The sequence below is a fragment of the Prionailurus bengalensis genome, chromosome C2 (assembly GCF_016509475.1).
Source record: "Prionailurus bengalensis isolate Pbe53 chromosome C2, Fcat_Pben_1.1_paternal_pri, whole genome shotgun sequence".
NCBI classification, from domain to species: Eukaryota; Metazoa; Chordata; class Mammalia; order Carnivora; family Felidae; genus Prionailurus; species Prionailurus bengalensis.
The window spans coordinates 94,172,479-94,193,783 of NC_057350.1; the positions used below are offsets into that span (position 1 = coordinate 94,172,479).

Consider the following 21,305-nt stretch of genomic DNA (forward strand, 5'->3'; position numbering starts at 1 on the left):
ACTGGCTCTGGAGTTTGTTCTGTGCCCTTGGACATGTTACTTAACCTCAAAGTGCCTTAATTTCCTATTCTGCAAAATGAGGATAGTAATAATTCTTACTTCAAAGGATTAAATTAGCTAATACTTGTATAGCACTTAGAAGAATCCTTATGAGAGCCTGGCTGGCTCAGAGTCAGGGGAGCATGCGACTCTTGATCTCAGGTTGTAAGTTTGAGTCCCATGTTGGGTATAGAAATTACTTAAAAATAAAATCTTTAGGGGCGCCTGGGTGGCTCAGTTGGTGGAATGTCCCACCTCTTGATTTCAACTCAGGTCACGATCCCCGGGTTGTGGGATCAAGCCCCATGTTGGGCTCCACGCTAAGCATGGAACCTGCTTGGGATTCTCTATCACCCCCCCATGTCCCTCTATCCCTCTCCCAAACATGCACTCTCTCTAAAAGGAATTAAAAATAAATAAGATCTCAAAAAAAAAAAAAAAGAATCCTTAACAGACTGTAATACTGAGTAAGCAACTATTAACTTTATTTACTTATGTATTTAATATAAAGTACACAGGATATTTGGAAAACTGTGATACAAAAGAGAAAAAACTTAAAGCTCTGCCAATATAATCTAGTAGTCCTCTTTTAAGTATAAAAAACTGGGGGTGCCTGGCTGGCTCAGTCTATAGAGTATGAGACTCTTGATCTCAGGGTTATGAGTTTAAACCCCACACTGGGTATAATGCCTACTTAAAAAAAAAGTGTAAAAAAACTGTAAGATGGCTGTATATTTATATAAGAACATTGCTATCAGAAAGCAATGTAATCGGAGTGTTTGGGTGGCTCAATCGATTAAGTGTCCAACTCTTGATTTCGGCTCAGCTATGGTCTCACAGTTTGTGAGACATCCCTCACAGTCCTGGGGAATGTAATATTAAGCATGGTGACTATAGTTAACAATACTGTATTGCATATTTGAAAGCTGCTAACAGAACAGATCTTAAAAGTTCTCATCACAAAGGAAAAAGACTTTGTGGGGTGTCTGGGTAAGCTCAGTCAGTTAAGCATCTGGCTATTGGTTTTGGCTCAGGTCATGATCTCACAACTTCATGGGTTCAAGCCATCTATGCTGATGGTGCAGAGCCTGCTTGGGATTCTCTCTCTCCCTCTCTCTCTGTCCCTTCCCTGCTCACACTGTCTCTCTCTCAAAAAATAAATAAACTTTAAAAGAAAAAAAAATTTGTAATTATGTGTGGTGATAGATGTTAACTAAATTTATCATGGTGATCTCTTCATAATATATATGCATATCAAACTATTATTTGTATAATAAAACTAATACAATGATATGTCAATTAGATCTCAATTTCCAAAAACAAAAACAAAAACAAAAAAGCAAGATAGCATTAGGATTTAAGAGAACAGACTCTGAAGTCAGACAAACAAGTATTTAAATCCTAGATCCAACATTTATTAGATGACTGGCTTGGGAAAAATTATTTAATTTCTGTGTGTAGCAGTTTCACATCTGTAAAATGCAGACAATAATACCAACTTCTTGATACTGCTCGCTACATGTGCCAGTACTTGATGGCCGGCTACATTTAAAAGAAGGAAAAAACTGCTATGTATAAAAAAAGACAAGAAAATACAATAGAATTTAAAATTTTGGGTGATAGGATTGTGGGTATTTTATACTCCTCTTTCCTTTACTCCTGATTTTACAAATGTTTGACAACATGTATTATTGGTTTTGTGGTAGAAAAGAACACAGGCTTTGAAAGTTTTAAATGTGTGACAAACTTGAAATCAGCTAAAAAACAATAGTTTAAATATCAGCAATCCAACTTTATAGAAGAAGCTTGAAGAATGTTACACATGAGAAAACTAAAGAGTAACAATCATTTTCAAAGCTCCAGTGAATCAGAGAACATGACTTTCTCTATTGAGATTATGATCCTATACACATAACAAGTGTAACATTTTATATTAGAAGAGCACTTTAACACCCAGACGAACTAAATGAATGACACAAATTCAAATTGATCCACAAATTAGTGTTAGGACACCAAGATGAAAACCTACTTGCCTTCCCATTCTACCTTTATGCCTTTCAGTATTTCTTACAAAAGAAAAAATATAACAAAAACACTCTTTGAATATCCAGAAACCAAACTAGAATAAGATTAACCTAGGCTGAAACTCAATAGCTTTTTATGAAAGTAAAGACTCCTTCAGAGTCCCTTTAGATCTAGAAATAAGTGAAATATGATCATGGATTTTGATAAAGTACAAATGCAAGCATTTAAAATTGCATTTTTATTAACTTATAGATCATTTATACTTTTGTTTATAATGTACAGTAAAATCAAAAGTAATATAATGTACTTGTTTGAAAACCTTCTATAATATAGATTGATCTTTTTATTGGAATATGAAATAACCATTCATATGGGTTGTTCTGAAGAGAAAACTGATCAATTTTGCTCAAGTACCAAGTAGAAAATAAAGTTTAACTACTTTTAAAAGTTCAGCTAAATCTGCCCCCAAATTACTTTACTATGACAGACTGGTACCTATAAATCATGGACCCTTCATCAAAGTAAAAATCATTAAGAGGACAGCATTGTCTTATGTGTTGGTTTTTTTTTTTTTTTTTATTTACCTGACTATAAACAGAGAAATGAACAAAATGGTCTCTAAGTCTCTTGCAGCTTCAGTTTTTCAAACAATTCAAAGCAAAACATACAACCTGAGAGGAACAGTAGGAAAATAAGAAAAATACCACCAGCAACCACATATTTCTATAGAAAAAACTTCAAAAGGTTTAATTCCTTATTTCAGGATTAATCAAAATTAAAAAACAGACCAACAACAAATATTAATAAGGCACTGGAGCAAAGGGACATAAATGATTCAAAGGAATAAATGAGAGAATAAAAAGTTTTAGGTATAAAACTCATTTAGACAATCAATAGTACCTTAAAAAAACATTATATAAACACAATCCAAAAAGAATTACTACCAACCTAACATACACAAATTTACCTTTATCTTAGTGTGCACATCAAAGATATCAGGGATACTACCAAAAATAGTCTTAATCTCTTCTGGTGCAAGGATAGGCCCACCACGTTGTCCTTCCTCTTCCAATGGTACTTGAAATAACTAAAAGGTTAAAAAAAAACACACTAGTTTAGATAGGTTATAGGGAAAAAAAGCAAACATATTGACAGTGAGGGGCGCCTAGATGGCTCAATTGGTTAAGTGTCTGACTTCGGCTCAGGTCATTATCTTGAGGTCCATGAATTAGAGCCCCACACCTCAGAGCCTGGAGCCTACTTCAGATTCTGTGTCTCCCTCTCTCTCTGCCCCTCCCCCTCTCTCGCATACACTCCCTTCCTCTCTCTCTCTCTCAAATATAAACATTAAAAAAACACTTAGAAAAAAACATATTGACAGTGGTAAGAGAGAGGTTGATGGAAAAGAAAAAAATTAAAAAAAGAAATCTCTCCCTAAATTTGAGACCTTTTTTCTCATAACATTTTGTATTTTATCCTATTTATTTATACATCTGTGTGTATATATATTATCATAAAATGTTATGTTAGAATCTAATAACATGAAATTGCTAGTATAATACAAGAGTAATTTGCACTTTTCTTTCAAATTACTAAGGAAGAAAGCAATAAGCAATCAGTGATTTCCAGACATACGCTTAACAGAAATACTAAATGTTTTGACATTTAGAATTTCTGGGTCACCGGCTATACACATTTTTAACTTTACTGGAAGTTTGACAGTAGGTTGGAAACTAGTTTTTGTGTTGGTTTTCTGTGTCCACTGAGGCCTTGTGGTCTTTGGGGTAAAAGCTGGTTTTAGTACACAACTCCCTACTTAGATTTTGGCCTCTGAATATACCTCACTTCATTTAAAAAACATTTTTTTTTTAATATTTATTTTTGAGAGACAGAGAGAAACAGAGCACAAGTGGGGGAAGGGCAGAGGGAGAGAGGAGACACAGAATCCAAAGCAGGCTCCAGGCTCTGAGCCGTCAGCACAGAGCCCTACACAGGGCTCAAATTCACAACCGCGAGATCAAGACCTGAGCTGAAGTCCACTGCCCAACCAACTGAGCCATCCAGGCGCCCCATGAATATACCTCACTTTATTATCAGCTTACTGATGTATTTAGAATAATAAAGGCTTTTCTTTTTTTATTTTATTTTTTTCTGATTTCAGTATTTTTATTGTTTCTAGTGGGTAGGGTTCATAATTGCAGAAATGGAAGGCCTGGAAAAATATTTATTTAATATGTTTTTATGTATATAAGTATTTTGGGTGACTAAACTTATAGAAATGTAATTCTTAAAACCAGTAACAATTCATAATCTTCGTTTGAAGTGTTTTGGTTTTTTTTTTAAAGATTTTATTTTTTAGTAACCTCTACATCCAACATGGGGGTCAAACTCACAACCCTGAGACCAGAAGTCACATGCTCTACCGACTGAGTCAGCCAGATGCCCCCATAATTTTCATGTAGTTCTTTACTACTATCTTTTATTTTATTTATTATTATTATTATTATTTTACTTCTGCTCCTCCTGGCCTTTGTGTTATTGTCATTCATTTTATTTCCACGTATGTTAAGAACCCAACAATACATTACTACTTTTACTTTAAATAGCTATTTGATTTTTTAAAATTTTACTTTTTACTTTAAAACCTCCCAGTAGTCTTAAGACATGTTAAACTATACAAAACGGTTCTCTGTACTTGCTTTAAGCCTCCATAAAAAATTAGATAGCCAAACACTTCTGATTCTACCTTTCCAACATTTCTCAAATTTGTCCTATTTTCATTTTCACTGAAAGAAGTTCAAGTCCTCAAAATCTCTAACTAAGACTGCTGAAATAACCTCCAAATTAGTCCTGTCTCCATAATTTCCCCTCTTCAGTACCTCCTTCTAAGTGAAACAAGTTATCTTCCAAAAATGCAAGTCAGATACCATCTTCCCCTTCCCATCAAAAATTCTTCTCTAGGGGCGCTTGGGTGGCTCAGTCGGTTAGGTGACCGACTTCGGCTCAGGTCATGATCTCGCGGTCCGTGAGTTCTAGCCCCGCGTCAGGCTCTGTGCTGACAGCTCAGAGCCTAGAGCCTGCTTCATATTCTGTGTCTCCCTCTCTCTGACCCTCCCCCGTTCATGCTCTGTCTCTCCCAGTCTCAAAAATAAATAAACGTTAAAAAAAAAATTAAAAAAAAAAATTCTTCTCTATATTACATATAACACTATACAAAGGCCTTCTCTAGTCTGGCATAGACAGCCTGACCTCAACTCTCACTGTATCCACACCCTACCCCTTGCACCTTAGTTCCCTTAAATCACCCTAAACGCTAATCCCCTAGACTAGTCATTATACCTTGAATGTTGTATACATCTTCAATTGTCTAGATTATTTGCACAATCTCAAATACACTCCCTACCCATATTTTTTACATGTACTAATCATACTCCTACTTCAAAATTCACTTCAATTTTTATCTTCTTTATGATACTTTTTCCAATGTTCAACCCACCAAACTTCCAACCCAACACCTTCCCTAAGCTCATATAAGTAAAACTCCCACCTCACAAATCTCCAAATACCTTAACTAAACCTCCCTCATGATGTTCATACCCTTTTACTCAGTATTATAATTAGGTATGTATGTTTTATCTCCTCTTCCAATCTAAGCTCCTTTAAAACAGCAATCTTCTTTGACACTTGGGAAACTAATTTATATTAATAGGCACCCAAGTATTATATGAAATACATAAAGAAGCTTCTGGGGCTAAATTAAATTATTCCAAATCCAATTTCAAAAAAAAAGGAAGAAAAACATCAGTCCTAAAATAAAGACTGAAGAGAACATTATTATGAATTTAGATCACAATCTTTTAAATAAAATCTTAGGTGAGTTTATAGTAAGCATAGTGGTATGAAATGATGTAAGTCTAATAATTCTAAGGGTCTTTTTAAGGCATTTTAACAAAGTTAATTGATATGCAAATTAGAATTCTGAAACTCCAGTGCATTTACCATGGTCTGAAAGGATTTACATTTCTGGGTAATAAATGCTACCAAAGTACATGAACAGTATATGCCAACGGGATTTTCTGCTACTCGACTACATTTTGGCTGACTATAAAAACTTCAACAAGAAACTCATCCAGAATGATTTCCCTTGAGGAAGAAGAGCAAAGCTGACTTAAAACAAGTAAAGTTTAATACAGCAAAGGGCCTCATAAACCCTTGACTGCTGCTAAACAAATTAACTGTGAAGAATAACCTCTCCATGAATAACAAGAAAGAAGTCTTTCCATTTCTTATCCATGCATTTTATCAGTAGTACAAGCAACTAAAGGCTATTATATTGAACCCTAATGAGTTATATTAAGAATTCAAATACAGGTCAGTTAAAAATTAACCCCAATCAGAAGCTCCCTATTATTTTTCTATTCAGAGACAAGCATGATGGTATCAACTTTATTTTTCTGACAATCTCCTTCATTACCTAAAACAAATCTATTACCTCTTTCTGCAGATGCCAAAATAATATCCTATTATTGTATTTCAGAACCTTGAATTTCAGTTTTTTCTTTAATATCATCTTCAGTCTCATCCTAGAAGGATCCATTAGAATTGTTCTTCAGCAATAACTTCATAGTACGTTTTAATGATAAGCAAGGAATTAATATTTATGACTAACCACTACATACTTTAAGAAACTTGACACATGAGGGGGGGGGGCCTGGGTGGCTCAACCCATTAAGTGTTTGACTTCAGCTCAGGGCATGATCTCACGGCTCAGTAGTTCGAGCCCTGCATCAGGCTCTGTGCTGACAGCCCAGAGCCTGGAGCCTGCTTCGGTTTCTGTGTCTCCCTCACTCTCTGCCTTCCAACCCCCTGCTTGTGCTCTGTCTCTCAAAAATAACTAAACATTAAAAAAATTAAAAAAAAAAAAAAAGAAAAAAAGAAAAAAAAGAAACTTGACACATGAAAGGATTACTGAAAACAAAAATTACATTCATATTGTTATGCTTCATTGCTATTGCTTTTCACATATATACAGTATGACTCCTAGAATGCACACTTTCAGAAAAAGTTACCTACCACATCCGCGTATGAATATAAATGCAGTATCCTGACAGCGAACATGCAAAGTTCTGCATTGAATAAAAGTTAGTTCTCTCCAAGATTATCTACTGAGGATCCTTCTCTTTTTAAAGTCACTATAAAAAATGGTGCTATTTCTATATGAATAAAAGCTACTATTACAGTTATGGTATTTCCCTAATAGCAGATTTTCATCATACATTTTCATTTTTAGTATCTATGTTCAAATTCTATGCTTATATAATTTGCTTGTAAGAAATAACACTTCTCAGATTTTTTAGTTATGAACACTGGAACAGGGATCATTTTGCACCAAACTCTTACCTGAATAATTGTGGCCAATATATTTACATAATTACTTTCAGTCTGATAAAGCTCTTTTGCAACTTGCCACCTGGCTGACTGCTTTGAAGGAACCGGAGTGGAATTTTTAGAAGACTTAGTACAAGATTTTGGTGTTTCTAAAAGGTAAAAAGGAGGAAAGATTTAATGAAAACCAGATACAAGTACCAGATACTGTGCAGATTTAACAACAAAAAAAAGGGGGAAAGATATCCACTCTTAGAAATATACCCATTTAGTTTTTCATTAAAGTAAAATTTCTTTACAGGATAAAGCCAGGAAAAAATAATGGTCCAAAGTATCAATGACTCCAAATTGACAGATTTGGCCTGTCATTATACTAAATAATGGCCTGTACTCTTCAAAAACGTTGAAGTCATTAAAAACAGAAAGTTAGGAACTATTCCAGATTAGAAGAGACTAGAGAGAGATAACAACTTTCTCTATGATCCTGGATTGAGTCTTAGACCAGGAAAAAAAAAAAAAGGAACTTTTTTCTTTTCCTAAAAAGGATATGAGTGGAACAACTAATAAAAATTAAGAGTAGGTCATACATAGTATTAATGTCAATTTCCTAATTACAATATGTGTATTATAGTGGTACAAGAAATGTCTCTCTATTTTAGGAAATACACATTTAAGTATTTAGAAATAAAGGGTCATCGTATCTGCAACTTAATCTCAAACGGTGCAGACATAAAAAATATGTGTGTATATAGAAAGAGACAGAGAATGAATGAATGAATGCTAACACAATCATGGCAGAATATTTCCATTTGGGAAAGAAATCTGAGTAGAGTACTAGAATCTTTGTACTATTTTTGTAGCTTTTTGCAATCTAAAATATTTCAAAATAAAAAGCTCAAAAAAAATAAAATTTAAAACTCCATAAAAATATTTAAGTTAAAAGATAAAGAGGTTGTTATGATTACACAGTAACAGAAAACTTATCACATATATATGCAGGAAGCCTTCCTCAAAAAAACCAACATCACTGCAAATTCTTCATTAGTTCTTAACATAATATGAAAACACCTAGTCCAACACAAAATGGGAGGACACATTAGTATTTTTTATATGTATTTCAAAAAACATGATATTTCATAAAAGCTTTATATACACTTTCTTACTATCAGTTATGATTAAAATACTTTAACATTATGTACAGAATCTCCTAATAGCAAGTTTTTCAATAAGAAAACTAATGTATAACATACAATAGAATGACATGGAAAAAAGCAATATAGTCCCAGTATATTAACTTTACTCAATGATAATTTTAAATATTATTAATACAATGGTGTGTACTATGGAACTTTGAATGTTTTCTAAAGCTAGTAGACTTCAAAGATTCTCCCACTTGCCATATGCTATTTCAGGCTGCTCTCGACAGATCCAAGAGCTTCTGCCGTTACATATTTCAGGAGGAGGAAACTGACATACATTGATCTAATTTAATTGTGTGTAGGCAGTGATCTACAAACTGGGCATTCTCCTATACAGAGTACCTAATATATTAGTACAACTGTCATGTCTGGGTTTTTTTAGTGGTTCATTTTCTTCTCCTGTTCCTTCAACTGCATATTCAAGCTTCAGTCCTTTATGATCAGCTCTTACCATCCCATGCCCAGTATGTCCATCATGATTATGGAACCAGTAAATTCTCAGACATATGTATCTAATCATAATCCTCTACCCAAGCACCAAGTTCAATTTTTCCAAATACCCACTGGACATTTGTACCTCAATTTTACCTGGATATTCTCTAAAACTGCACTATCTTCCTCCAAAATATAGACTTCCTGTTTGCTAAGGTAACATTTCTCCTATTTTAATACTTTGCCATCATCCTTATTCCCTTCCTGTCACTCCATTCCATCAATATCTCCACTTTTCTTTCAGTAAGTTCAGTCAGTTCAGTCAGTAACCCTGACTCAGGACCTTATCACCTTATGGCCCAAGCCACTATAGATTACTTCATGGTCTGGCGATCTCTAAACTGTCTTCCTTTGAATCATTTTTCAGAATAATTCACTACAAATTACCTACTCAACCAATTACTCTACTGCTCAATAGCTTAAGTTCCTCGTTAATGACAATATGCAGTTCAGACATGCCAGTCTGATTTTAAAGTCCTCTAATATTAGGCCCCAACTAACCTTTCTAATTTAACTATTACTCCTCCATACTACAAGTCAACTAATCTCTTCACTATTCCTAAAAAACGAATTTGTATACTGTTATCTGTATTCTTACTCATCTTACTTCTCAACTCCACCTTGGTTTTCTGGGCCTACCCTAAATTGACACTCAATTCCTTCCATGAATATTTAGTGAGGCACTGTTCTTGTTTTCTTAAAGCTTACATTCTGGTGAGGCAAATAAAATAAACAAAAAATATAGTTTCTAACAGTAAAAACTACTACTAAAGACAACAACCACATAATGGGTTGGTGAGAAGTACTCAAACAAGGATGTAACTTTGTAGAAAACCCAACAAGATTTCTTTAAAGCAAAGAGGGCAAGTATAAAGTTCCTGAGGTATGAATGTAGTGGGAATATCTGAAGAATAACAAAGATAGTGTGACGGAAACTTAAAATATTACAGGAGAGCATGGTATCCTATGAGGTTGGAGGTAAGTGAGGAAGGATCACATAGGAACTTGGAAGCTACGGTAATAAAAAGCCACTGTATGACTTCTAGCAGAGAAGTGGCATATGTATTTTAGAAACCTAAGTGCTGCATGCAGAAAGACAAAATTGGGGGTGCCTGGCTGGTTCAGTCGGAAAAGCATACAACTCTTGACCTCAGGGTTGTGTGTTTAGAGGCCAGGATAGGTGTAGAGATTACTTAGATAAATAAACTAACTTTAAAAAAAAGAAGGGGCACCCAGGTGGCTCAGTTGGTCAAGTGTCCAACTTTTGATTGTGGCTCAGGTCATGATCTCATAGTTTTGTGGATTCGAGCCCCATGTCGGGCTCCATACTGATGGTGTGGAGCCTGCTTGGGATTCTCTGTCTCCCTCTCTGTCCCTCCCCTACCTGTGCTGACTCTCTCTCAAAATAAATAAATAAATAAACTTAAAATTAGAAAGGAAGGAAGGAAGGAAGGAAGGAAGGAAGGAAGGAAGGAAGGAAGGAAGAAAGAAAGAAAAGGAAAGGGGGCACCTGGGTGGCCCAGTTGGTTAAATGTCCGACTTTGGCTCAGGTCACAATCTCGTGGTTCATGAGTTCGAGCCCCATGTCAGGCTCTGTGCTGACAGCTCAGAGACTGGAGCCTGCTTCAGATCTGTATTGCCCTCTCTCTCTCTGCCCCTCCCCCACTCATGCTTTGTCCCTCCCTTCCTCCCCCCCTCAAAAATAAACATTAACAAAATAATAATAATAATGAATAATAAATAAAAAGGCAAAAATGAATAGAGAGAGACCATTTAGGAGACAAAAATAATTGTCTAAGAGAGATCCATTTTATAGAAAAGGCCGATAAAGGAAGGGTGGCAAAGGAATAGAGTTGAGAGTGGTAGAGAAAATCAAAACCAAGAGTTCTAATTTGATTAAGTTTAAGAAGTGTATTAGGCATGGACAAATAGGAATAGGTATTAAGAAGGCAGTTGGGGGGCGCCTGGGTGGCTCAGTCGGTTGGGCGCCCGACTTCAGCTCAGGTCACAATCTCGCGGTCCGTGAGTTCAAGCCCCGCATCGGGCTCTGGGCTGATGGCTCAGAGCCTGGAGCCTGCTTCCAATTCTGTGTCTCCCTCTCTCTCTGCCCCTCCCCTGTTCATGCTCTGTCTCTCTCTGTCTCAAAAATAAATAAACGTTAAAAAAAATAAATAAATAAAAAAAAGAAGGCAGTTGGACAGAGAAGATGACAAATTAGGGAGTCAAGAGCATATGAATGTTTCTAAAGCCATGGAATTAAAAATGAGACCAATTTAGGAAGAATACAATAGAGAAGAAATGACTCAGAAATAACATTCAATAATAGTTAGAGGTGGAGAAGTTAGGCAAAAGAGAACAAGAAATGACGTACAAAATCTAAGAGGAAACTATCTCCGGGAAGAAATAGCTGTTCACGTGTTCAATGTTGCTGACTGCATAAAAAAGGTCAGTCTCCTCAGTAAGAGCAATTTCATGCAGTAGGGACTTAAGTTCAATTGGAATGGGTTAAAAAGACAATGAAAGGCAAGGAAGTGACACAATAGATCAAGGTAATTCTTTGAAGAGTACTCCTATAAAAGGAAAGAGAGAAATGAGATAGTAAAGAGAGTCATGGGGTTAAGGGAAGGCTTTGATTGCTTCTTAAGTGTAAAAAACACAACATATTTATGTGCAGATTGAAAACCAAAAATAGAGAGAAAAACTGATGACCAAGAGAGGAGAGTTAATTATAGGGCTGGCTTTCTTCTATCATTTAAGACAAACCGAACTTACCCTACAGTGATTTAATTGTACCTATTTTCTCCATAATTCATGTGACACCTTCTGTGATCTTTTTTTTGCTAGTTAAGAATTTGCTCTTTGAACAGCTCTATCATTTTCTACAGTAATATACAAATAAAATATAGAAAGCACTTAGCATATAGTAAGCAATCATTACATGGAAGCATTTTTATGTGCCTTTTCTCCTCAGCAAGAACAACAGTAATAAAAGGTAGAACCTTTCATGTTCACTGTAGTAGTGATTTACCTATACTCTAATAATTATTCCATTCTGCTAAACTGTAATCATCAATTTTTTAAAATGTGAATTACCTCCATAGTTAATGCTAGACTCTGGTGTGTTGGAGATATCTAGGAGTGACCCTATAGAAAGCGAATGTTCAGCTGACGGGCGCTTACGGGGAGGAAAAGGTGACATGTCTGTCTCTCTCGAAAGCTGAGCAAGTGTCTCTTTTAAACGACGTCTTTTGCGATTGCTGTTTGGGGTATTTAGAGAAAGCAGTGACACTGATTTCTTGAGCTCAGGAGTATTAGCCTGCAATCAAAAGCACAAAAGCTCTATTTTACTTTCTTGGTTCTACACTGAGACAGGAACAGAAGAAAAATGTATTTACAAGTTTGACAAAACCTGGATTTTGCACAATGATTTTACAACTATACACTCTGCCAGGTAATTCAGAAGATTCATAAAACATAATAGTCAAGGGACCACTGTAATTGCCTAACCCCAAGCACCTCATTCTGTTTCTTCATAGCTCTATCACCATTACGTATTCATCTGTAAGCTTGTTTACTGTCTAGTCCCGTTAGGCCATAAACTCTGGAGGGCAGGGACCATTCATATTTTGTTCACTGTATCCTTAGCATTTAGCACAGCGCCTGGACATATTGCTCTCCAATATTTGCCAAATAACACTTGACTTTAAAAGCTCTCTCTTGATATTTTAAGCACAGATTTTAAACTTTACGTTAAAAACCTTGAGAACAAAAGAGTCAGAAGACAATATAGCACCTATTTAGATTTTATAGAAACATAATAAATCTGTACCTTGTCTTCAATATTCCATTCAAATTAAATCTCCAAATAAAGAAAATCTTCCCTTCATGTTTTGGTGAATGATACCACTTTTCACCAATCTAGGACGAAGGCTGCATTTTCCTGGCTTACAATCTGCTATTAGAGTCATTTTTTTAATGACATCTCTCCCCTTAATATTCTTCAATGGCTCCCAATACTCCTTACCTAGTATATTTTTCACCAGTTCCCAATCCTTAATATTATTCAATGGCTCCCAATACTTCCCAAATTCTTTAACATATTATAAACTCCTTGATTCTGCCTACATCATAAGCTATATTTGTTGGCCTTTCCCACAGTTTTCTAAAGCCATAGTAAACTAAACTACTTGCTTTTTCAAGCTTAACACCATCTCCCACCTGCTATCTAACCTGAATGTCTGTACAAGGTTAACTTAGTAAGTTGACTAAACACTTACTTGCTCTTTTCAGTCCTTCCTGAGTCTCTCAGAGTGAGGTTAGTTAAAATAATTACTCAACTATAGCACATATTCTACACTGTAACTGTTTGTATATCCATCTTTTCCTTAAGATTCTAAGTTTCTAAAGATAGGATTGTTATTGTTCATAATGGTATCACTAAGAAGTAGCACAGAATGACATAGATTAGATTAAAATATCTACTGCATTGAAGTTTTACTTAAAGCTACACAGCCTATTACTCAATATCCAATTATCCAATTATTCTGAAACTCCTAAACATGACGTAAAAGATGACTGGTATGCCAATTATATGCTCTTTTCAGACAGAAGTGTTATCTTTATATCACCAAATTCACAGAGCAAATGACTAAGGGACAAAAAAAGCATACCTTTTCATATAAATACATAGTTTCTCCAGCTCGGGCATCCATTTGAATGCTTCCCCAGAACCACTAGGTGAGAGACAAAAAAAAAACTTTTTAATTAAGATTTTACCTTCTCAGAAAAGCTATTAGGTGAGGCACCTGAGTGGCTGAGTGGGTTAAGCATCCAGCTCTTGATTTCGGCTCAGGTCATAATCTCACAGTTTGTGAAATTGAGCCCCATGCCAGATTCCACACCAACAGTGCAGAGACTGCTTGCAATTCTCTCTCTCTCTCTCTCTTTCCCCGTGCTTGAGCTCTCTCACTCTCTCAAAACAAATGAATATATAAACATTAAACAAAAAAAAAAAAGAAAAAAAAAGAGGGGAGCCTGGATGGCTCAGTCAGTTAAGCATCTGACTTCAACTCAGGTCACAATCTTGCAGTGCATGAATTTGAGCCCCGCATCGTGCTCTGTGCTGACAAGCTTGGAGCCTGGAGCCTGCTTTGGATTCTGTATCTCCCTCTCTCTGCCCCTCCCCTGCTAGTACTCAGTCTGTCTGTCTCTCTCTCAAAAATAAATAAAATGGAGGAGAAGGGGGGAGGGGGAGGAGGGGGGGGAGGGGGAGGAGGAGGGGGATGAGGAGGACGAGGAGGAGGAGGAGGAGGAGGAGGAGGAGGAGGAAGAGACGAAGAAGGTGAAGAAGGCAAAGACGACAACGAAGACGACGGAGGAGGAGACGGAGGAGGAGGAGACAGAGACAGAGACAGAGAAGACGACAAAGAAGAAGAAGGGGCTCCTGGGTGGCTCAGTGGATTAAGCGACTGACTTCTGCTCATGTCATGATCTCACAGGTCATGGGTTTCAGACCTGCATCAGGCTCTATGCTGGCAGCTCCAAGCATGGAGGCTCCTTCAGATTGTGTGCTTCCCTCTGTCGACCTCTCCCCCTCTTGCACTCTGCCTATCTCTCAAAACTAAATAAACGTTAAAAAACAAAAAAGGTGGGGCGCCTGGGTGGCGCAGTCGGTTAAGCGTCCGACTTCAGCCAGGTCACGATCTCACGGTCCGTGAGTTCGAGCCCCGCGTCAGGCTATGGGCTGATGGTTCAGAGCCTGGAGCCTGTTTCTGATTCTGTGTCTCCTTCTCTCTCTGCCCCTCCCCTGTTCATGCTCTGTCTCTCTCTGTCCCAAAAATAAATAAACGTTGAAAAAAAAAAAAAATTTAAAAAAAAAAAAAAACCAAAAACAAAAAAAAAAAAACAAAAAAGGAAAAGAAAAGAGAAACTATTAGTAGTATCTTTCAAAAACCCATCTTAGGGCACCTAGCTGGCTCAGTTGTTGAGCATGCAACTCTTAATCTCAGGGTCCTGAGTTCAAACCCCACACTGATGTGAAGCCTACTTAAAATAACAAAATTAAAATAAAAGTCTATTAAAAAATTATTCTACAATTACTTGCCTCCTGCTTGACAACATAAAGTTTCTTCGAAGGTTCAAATGGAAGTTCTTTTACTATATTCTCTTCAACTATAAGGTGAGTGCATCTTTCATCTCCAACAGGTAAACAGTTACCTCCTAAAAAGAAATGCATACAAGCATAAATAAGCTTAACTATTTATCTCCAAACCTGAATTTGTAGAGAGGCATATTCACCAGGAGGGAATTAAGCAAGAGTGGGGAAGAAAATACAAAAATATAACTTTTAAATTATACTAAATTCTACCTTGCATCTCAGTCATTTCTTCCATATTGGTTTTTTCTTCATCTGAAAATCCCAGGAAACTTAAAATGCAATCTTGAAATGGAGGAACTTTAAATTCATTTCTGAAGTCATCAACTGATGCACAGAAATCCCTAAAAACAAAATATACTGTTCTAAAACCAGCTTAACTTAAATGTGAATTTATAAATCTATACTAATTCTTAAAGTTTTAGTGTAATCCATATGTCAAAAATATTTTACATGTGGTCCTGAAATGTTCATAAAAACATCAGTTAAAAAAAAAAAAATTGATGTGTTCTCAGTCATCTCAGAGTAACTTCTGACAAAATTTGATCACGAGTAGTCTTTACAAGATTCAACTCACTGCTTTGGACATGAAGTTTTCTGTGTTCCAGGGGTTTACTATGGTTTCATGAAATGTTAAATAATGATGAAGTAGAATAGCAAGGAATTACGAGGTCAGAGAGCTTAACATGGTTATGAAGTGCAATCACCACTTAGAATGTTACCAGATAAACATAAAAAACATAATATGATCTAAATACCCAGATGCATGAAACTATTATCAAGAGAAACAAAAGCAAAAATGAATTATTAGGACTTTATCAACATAGAAAGCTGCACAGCAAAGGGAACAATCAACAAAACTAAAAGGCCATCTATAGAATGGGAGAAGATATTTACAAATGACAGATCTGATAAAGGGCTAGAATCCAAACTCTAAAAAGAATTTATCAGGGCGCCTGGGTGGCTTAGTCGGTTAAGCGTCCAACTTCAGCTCAAGTCATGATCTCACAGTTCATGGGTTCGAGCCCCATGTCCAGCTCTATGCTGACAGTTTCAGAGCCTGGAGCCTGCTTCATATTCTCTCTCTCTCTCTCTCTCTCTCTCTCTCTCTCTCTCTCTCCCCTTCCCCCACTCGCACTCTCTCTCTTCAAAATAAACACTAAAAAATTTTAAAAAATTGATCAAACTCAACACACAAAAAATAAATACTCCAGTTAAGAAATGGGCAAAAGACATGAATAGACACTTCTCCAAAGACATGGCTAACAGACACACTCATCACCAAGGAAATACAAATCAAAACCACAATGGGATACCACCTCACACCTGTCAGAATGGCTAAAATTAACAACTCAGGAAACAACAGATGTTGGCAAAAATGCAGAGAAAGACGAACTTTCTTAGTAAGCTGTTGACGGGAATCCAAACTGGTGTAGCCACTGTGGAAAATGGGTGTGGAGTTTCCTCAGAAAGTTGAAGATAGAACTACACTACAACCCAGGAATTGCACTACTAGGTATTTATCCAAAGGATACAAAAAAACTGATTTGAAGGGGCACATTCACCCCAATGTAAACATATAGCAACACTATCAACAATAGACAAATTATGGAAAGAGCCCATATGTCCATCAACTGATGAATGGATAAAGATGTAGTGTCAAATGGAATATTACCCACCAAAAAGAATGAAATCTTGCCATTTGCAACAACGTGGATGGAACTAGAGTGTATTATGCTAAGTGAAATAAGTCAGTCACAGAAAGACAAATACCATATGATTTCACTCATATGTGGAATTTAAGAAACATAACAGATGAACATAGGGGAAGGGAAGGAAAAATAAAATAAGATAAAATCAGAGGCAAACCATAAGAGACTCTTAACTACAGAAAGGGTTACTGGAGGGGCGATGGGTACAGGGATGGACTAAATCGATATTGGGCATTAAGTAGGGCACTTGTCGTGATGAGCACTGGGTTTTATATACTCCTAAGTGATAAATAACTAAATTCTACTCCTAAAACCAATAATACACTATATGTTAACTAACTTGAATTTAAATAACATCTTGGGGGGAAAAAAGAATGCTAATGATAATCAGAGTGCCTGGGTGGCTCAGTCAGTTAATCATTCGACTCCACTTCAGGTCATGATCTCACAGTCCGTGAGTTCGAGCCCCGCGTCAGGCTCTGTGCTGACAGCTCAGAGCCTGGAGCCTGCTTCAGATTCTGTGTCTCCCTCTCTCTCTGCCTCCCCCTGCTCATGTTCTATCTCTCTGTCTCAAAAATAAATAAAAAAACATTTAAAAAAAAATTGAAAAAAAAAAGAATGCTAATGATAATCACAATTATTTTACAAGGTAAAGTCAAACGGTACCACAGATGTCTTTCAATTTTTTATAATTTTTTTTTAACTATGTTCCTCCTAGACTTTATTCCTTAGGCCACCCAAAGACTGAATTCATTTTGTCTATACTAGCTATGAATTTAGGGTTTGGGGCACATAGGTTTACCTTAATAATATATTTAATTCTAACAATAAACTACTGAATTTCTAAATACTTACTGTTCATTCCGCCTTTCCCAAGCTTTATAAATCCATTCTGGCTTCATAATTGGAGTGCCCAGACTCACAGCAATCTAAAAATATAGAGCATTAATTATGATAAATTTTCACCCTAAATAACTGCATTGATGGAAGTTCTAAGCAATTTTATACATACTTTTTTTTAGAGTTTTAGATTATTCATCTACTTTATGACAAAATGTAAATAAAAATCAACAAAAAATTGTCTTTCAATTGTACAACTTAGGTTAAAATAATTTAGAACAAGTTCCATTATGTCTAAACCATTTCCTTATTTTAAATAAATACAACTCTGAAGTTAAGTTTATTTTACTACATTTCTATTTCTCCTTTCTCTGTGTTTCCTTTCTCTGGGTTTCCTCCTTTTGGAAGTACTGACCCCCAAGACAACACAACAGAGGAAAATATCTAATTAAGTCACTAAAAACTAAGATATGAATTGAAAAGTATACCTCCCAAGAATTCGTTATTACCCCAAAATTACCATTTGTTACATAAATACACTGATGGAGGGTGGGAACGTGATAAACTCTCCCTAAGATATTCAAGTGTAAACTTAAAGATTTTAATTCTAATAGAAGTAACTTCTCCCATTCTTTTATAGTTTTCACTAGTTAAATCTTAGAACTATTTTATAAGAATATAGCTCTGTTCTTATTTAGACCATTTAGACAAGAGTGAAATATCTGCTCAACACTTCCCAACTCTCAATTCACCAATGCTCATTCACCAACCAACCTTTGCCTGAAATGTTACCCATCTACCAACCTCCACAATCCTACTCATTCACAAATCCTACTTATTTCAAGACCTAACTGAGGTTCCATTGCTTCCTTAAAATCAAAAGGACCACACTCCTACAATTTAAAATTTTTACTAAATGCATATGTAGCAAAAATTGAATTTCTGACCCTCAATAAATAATGGGAGAAACAGATAGGCTTAAATCCATCCCCCCAAAATGCTATATTGAAATACACCCAAGTTTACATACCCTGAATTTTTCTCCTTGTGTACAATTTGCCACCAAATGTGTAACTTTTGAATTAAAGTCTTTTCGAATAACTCCACCCATGTGATGAACCAATGTCACCAATCTGACCTCAAAAGAAAAATTAAGCAACATTAACTTTATGATTAACTTGAAAAAATTTTAAATTATGTTTAACATGAAATTGCAATGTGTAGGGGCGCCTGAGTGGCTCAGTCAATTAAGCATCCGACTTCAGCTCAGGTCATGATTTCACAGCTCCTGGGTTTGAGCCCTGTGTCGGCCCTTTGCTGACAGCTCAGAGCCTGGAGCCTGCTTCAAATTCTGTGTCTCCCTCTCTCTCTTTCCCTCCCCTGCTCATGCTCTGTCTCTCTCTCTCTCTCAAAAATAAACATTTTTTTAAAAAATGTAAATGTTATTAAAAAAATAAATTACAATTTGTAAACAAAAACTTCAAATAATGTAGCTGATATAATACTTAACAAAATGACAATTTGAACAGATGATAGTTATGAAGTATTTCTGTTCATTCATATGCCTGCCATCCTAAACAAAATGTTTCTTGGGGCGCCTGGTGGCTCAGTCGGTTGGGCATCCGACTTCGGCCCAGGTCATGATCTCACGGTCCGTGGGTTCAAGCCCCGCGTCGGGCTCTGTGCTGACAGCTCAGAGCCTAGAGCATGCAGCCTCCTTCAGATTCTGTGTCTCCCTCTCCCTCTGTTACTCCCCCACTCAAGCTCTGTCTGTCTCTCTCAAAAATAAATCAACGTTAAAAAAAAAAAAATTCAAAAGGTTTCTTTACAAGGGTCTTCAGAATGTTTCTTCACAAAATTTAAAACTTGTCCTTCAATATGTTTTAAATAAAACCATGATATAACCACCCACAAAAAATGTCAGTTTAAACTTATTAGGCTAGAAGAAATATTCCTTGAATAGAATGTTTTAAAATACTTACTAGTTCTTCTTTCTTCCTAAATCCAGTAAAGCACAGGACTAGGTTCATCATGCTTGTACAGTAGAGTGGACGACATGAGAATGGCAAAGGCTGAAGGATACAAGTTTTAAATCTGTCAGCTTTCTTTATAGTAGAGAACAAAACATATGTTTCCCCAGCTAAATATATTTCCCCCTCCACTTTGTCAATCCAAATCAACTTTGTCAATCCAAAGATTTCTTGCATTTTTTTGATACAAAACAAAAAAAAAATTACAAGTTTTACAATAAAAACATTTCCCAGGATTCCAAAATCATATTTGACACACATAATCTAAATACTTTACTAATGGCAAATTAAAATATATTTACGTGCAAACCTCCAGTTTTAAAATATACCTTGACATATTCAAAGTCTTATCTACTAGCAAAAATTTCAGACTCCATCCACTATTGTAAAAATTTCCAATTAGAGTTAAAATAGTTCAAAGATATTTTATAATGAACACTAGGCAAATGACATATATTTGAATCAAATGTTCCAATTTTTGAGCTAAAAAAATGAAAATAGTAAATAATTTAACCAATGGAGATATATGTGTGTGTGTGTGTGTGTGTGTGTGTGTATAATAGAAAGAGAATGGTTTAAAAAAATATGTTATCAGGCACCTGGGTGGCTCAGTAGTTTGAGCGTCTGACCTCGGCTCAGGTCATGATCTCATGGTTCGTGGGTTCAAGCCCCACGTCGGGCTGTGTGCTGACAGTTCGGAGCCTGGGAGCCTGCTTCAGACTCAGTGTGTGTGTGTGTGTGTGTGTGTGTGTGTGTGTGTGTGTCTCCCCCCCCCAACTCGTGCTCTGTCTCTCTCTCTCAAAATTAAATAAACGTTAAAAAAATTATTTTAAAAAAATGTATAAATATATAATTCCCACCATTATACAAGATTATTTCATAATTTTGGTCTTGATTTTTGAAAGCACCACTTTTTTTTTTTAAGCTTATTTATTTTGAAAGAGAGAGAGACAGAGAGTGCACAAGAGAGCTAGAGTGAGCAGGCGAGGGGCAAAGAAAGAGGGAGAGAGAGAATCCCAAGTACTTCCCACTGTCAGCACAGAGCCCAACATGGGACTCAATCTCACGAACCATGAGATCAAGACCTGAGCCTAAATCAAGAGTCAGTAACCAACTGAGCCCCCCGGTGCCATTAGAATAGGGACTAACTTTATTACAACTCTAGCCTGAAATGTTATTTATAAACAAAAAGTCGGTGGTGAAGGCTGGAGGAGGGTGGGGCACCTGCGTGGCTCAGTCCACTAAGCCACCTGACTCTTGATTTTGCAGGTCATGATCTGATGGTTGTGGCACAATCGAGCCCCATGTAGGGCTCTGCTCTGACAGCGCAGACCCTGCTTGGGATTCTCTCTCCCTCTCTCTGTCCCTCCCCCACCAAAAGTAAACTTTAAAACAAAAACAAAAACAAAAAGCTGGGTGCCTGACTGGC

At 36.3% G+C, this 21,305-nt stretch overlaps 1 protein-coding gene across 4 annotated transcripts in view; it reads right to left on the reverse strand.

Annotated features, from left to right (window-relative positions):
- ECT2 (epithelial cell transforming 2) overlaps nt 1–21,305 on the reverse strand; it is a 65,028-nt gene that overhangs the window by 34,811 nt on the left and 8,912 nt on the right. For 2 of the 4 annotated variants that reach the window (XM_043594886.1, XM_043594888.1), the window contains 9 exons: nt 19,829–19,918; nt 18,877–18,984; nt 17,862–17,935; nt 15,508–15,638; nt 15,244–15,359; nt 13,811–13,873; nt 12,234–12,456; nt 7,465–7,601; nt 3,032–3,151 (listed from right to left, as the gene is read on the reverse strand). In XM_043594886.1, the coding sequence (XP_043450821.1) occupies nt 3,032–3,151; nt 7,465–7,601; nt 12,234–12,456; nt 13,811–13,873; nt 15,244–15,359; nt 15,508–15,638; nt 17,862–17,935; nt 18,877–18,984; nt 19,829–19,918 (1,062 nt within the window). The remainder of the gene's footprint in view (nt 1–3,031; nt 3,152–7,464; nt 7,602–12,233; nt 12,457–13,810; nt 13,874–15,243; nt 15,360–15,507; nt 15,639–17,861; nt 17,936–18,876; nt 18,985–19,828; nt 19,919–21,305) is intronic. The other 2 variants (XM_043594887.1, XM_043594889.1) reach the window with 1 other exon arrangement.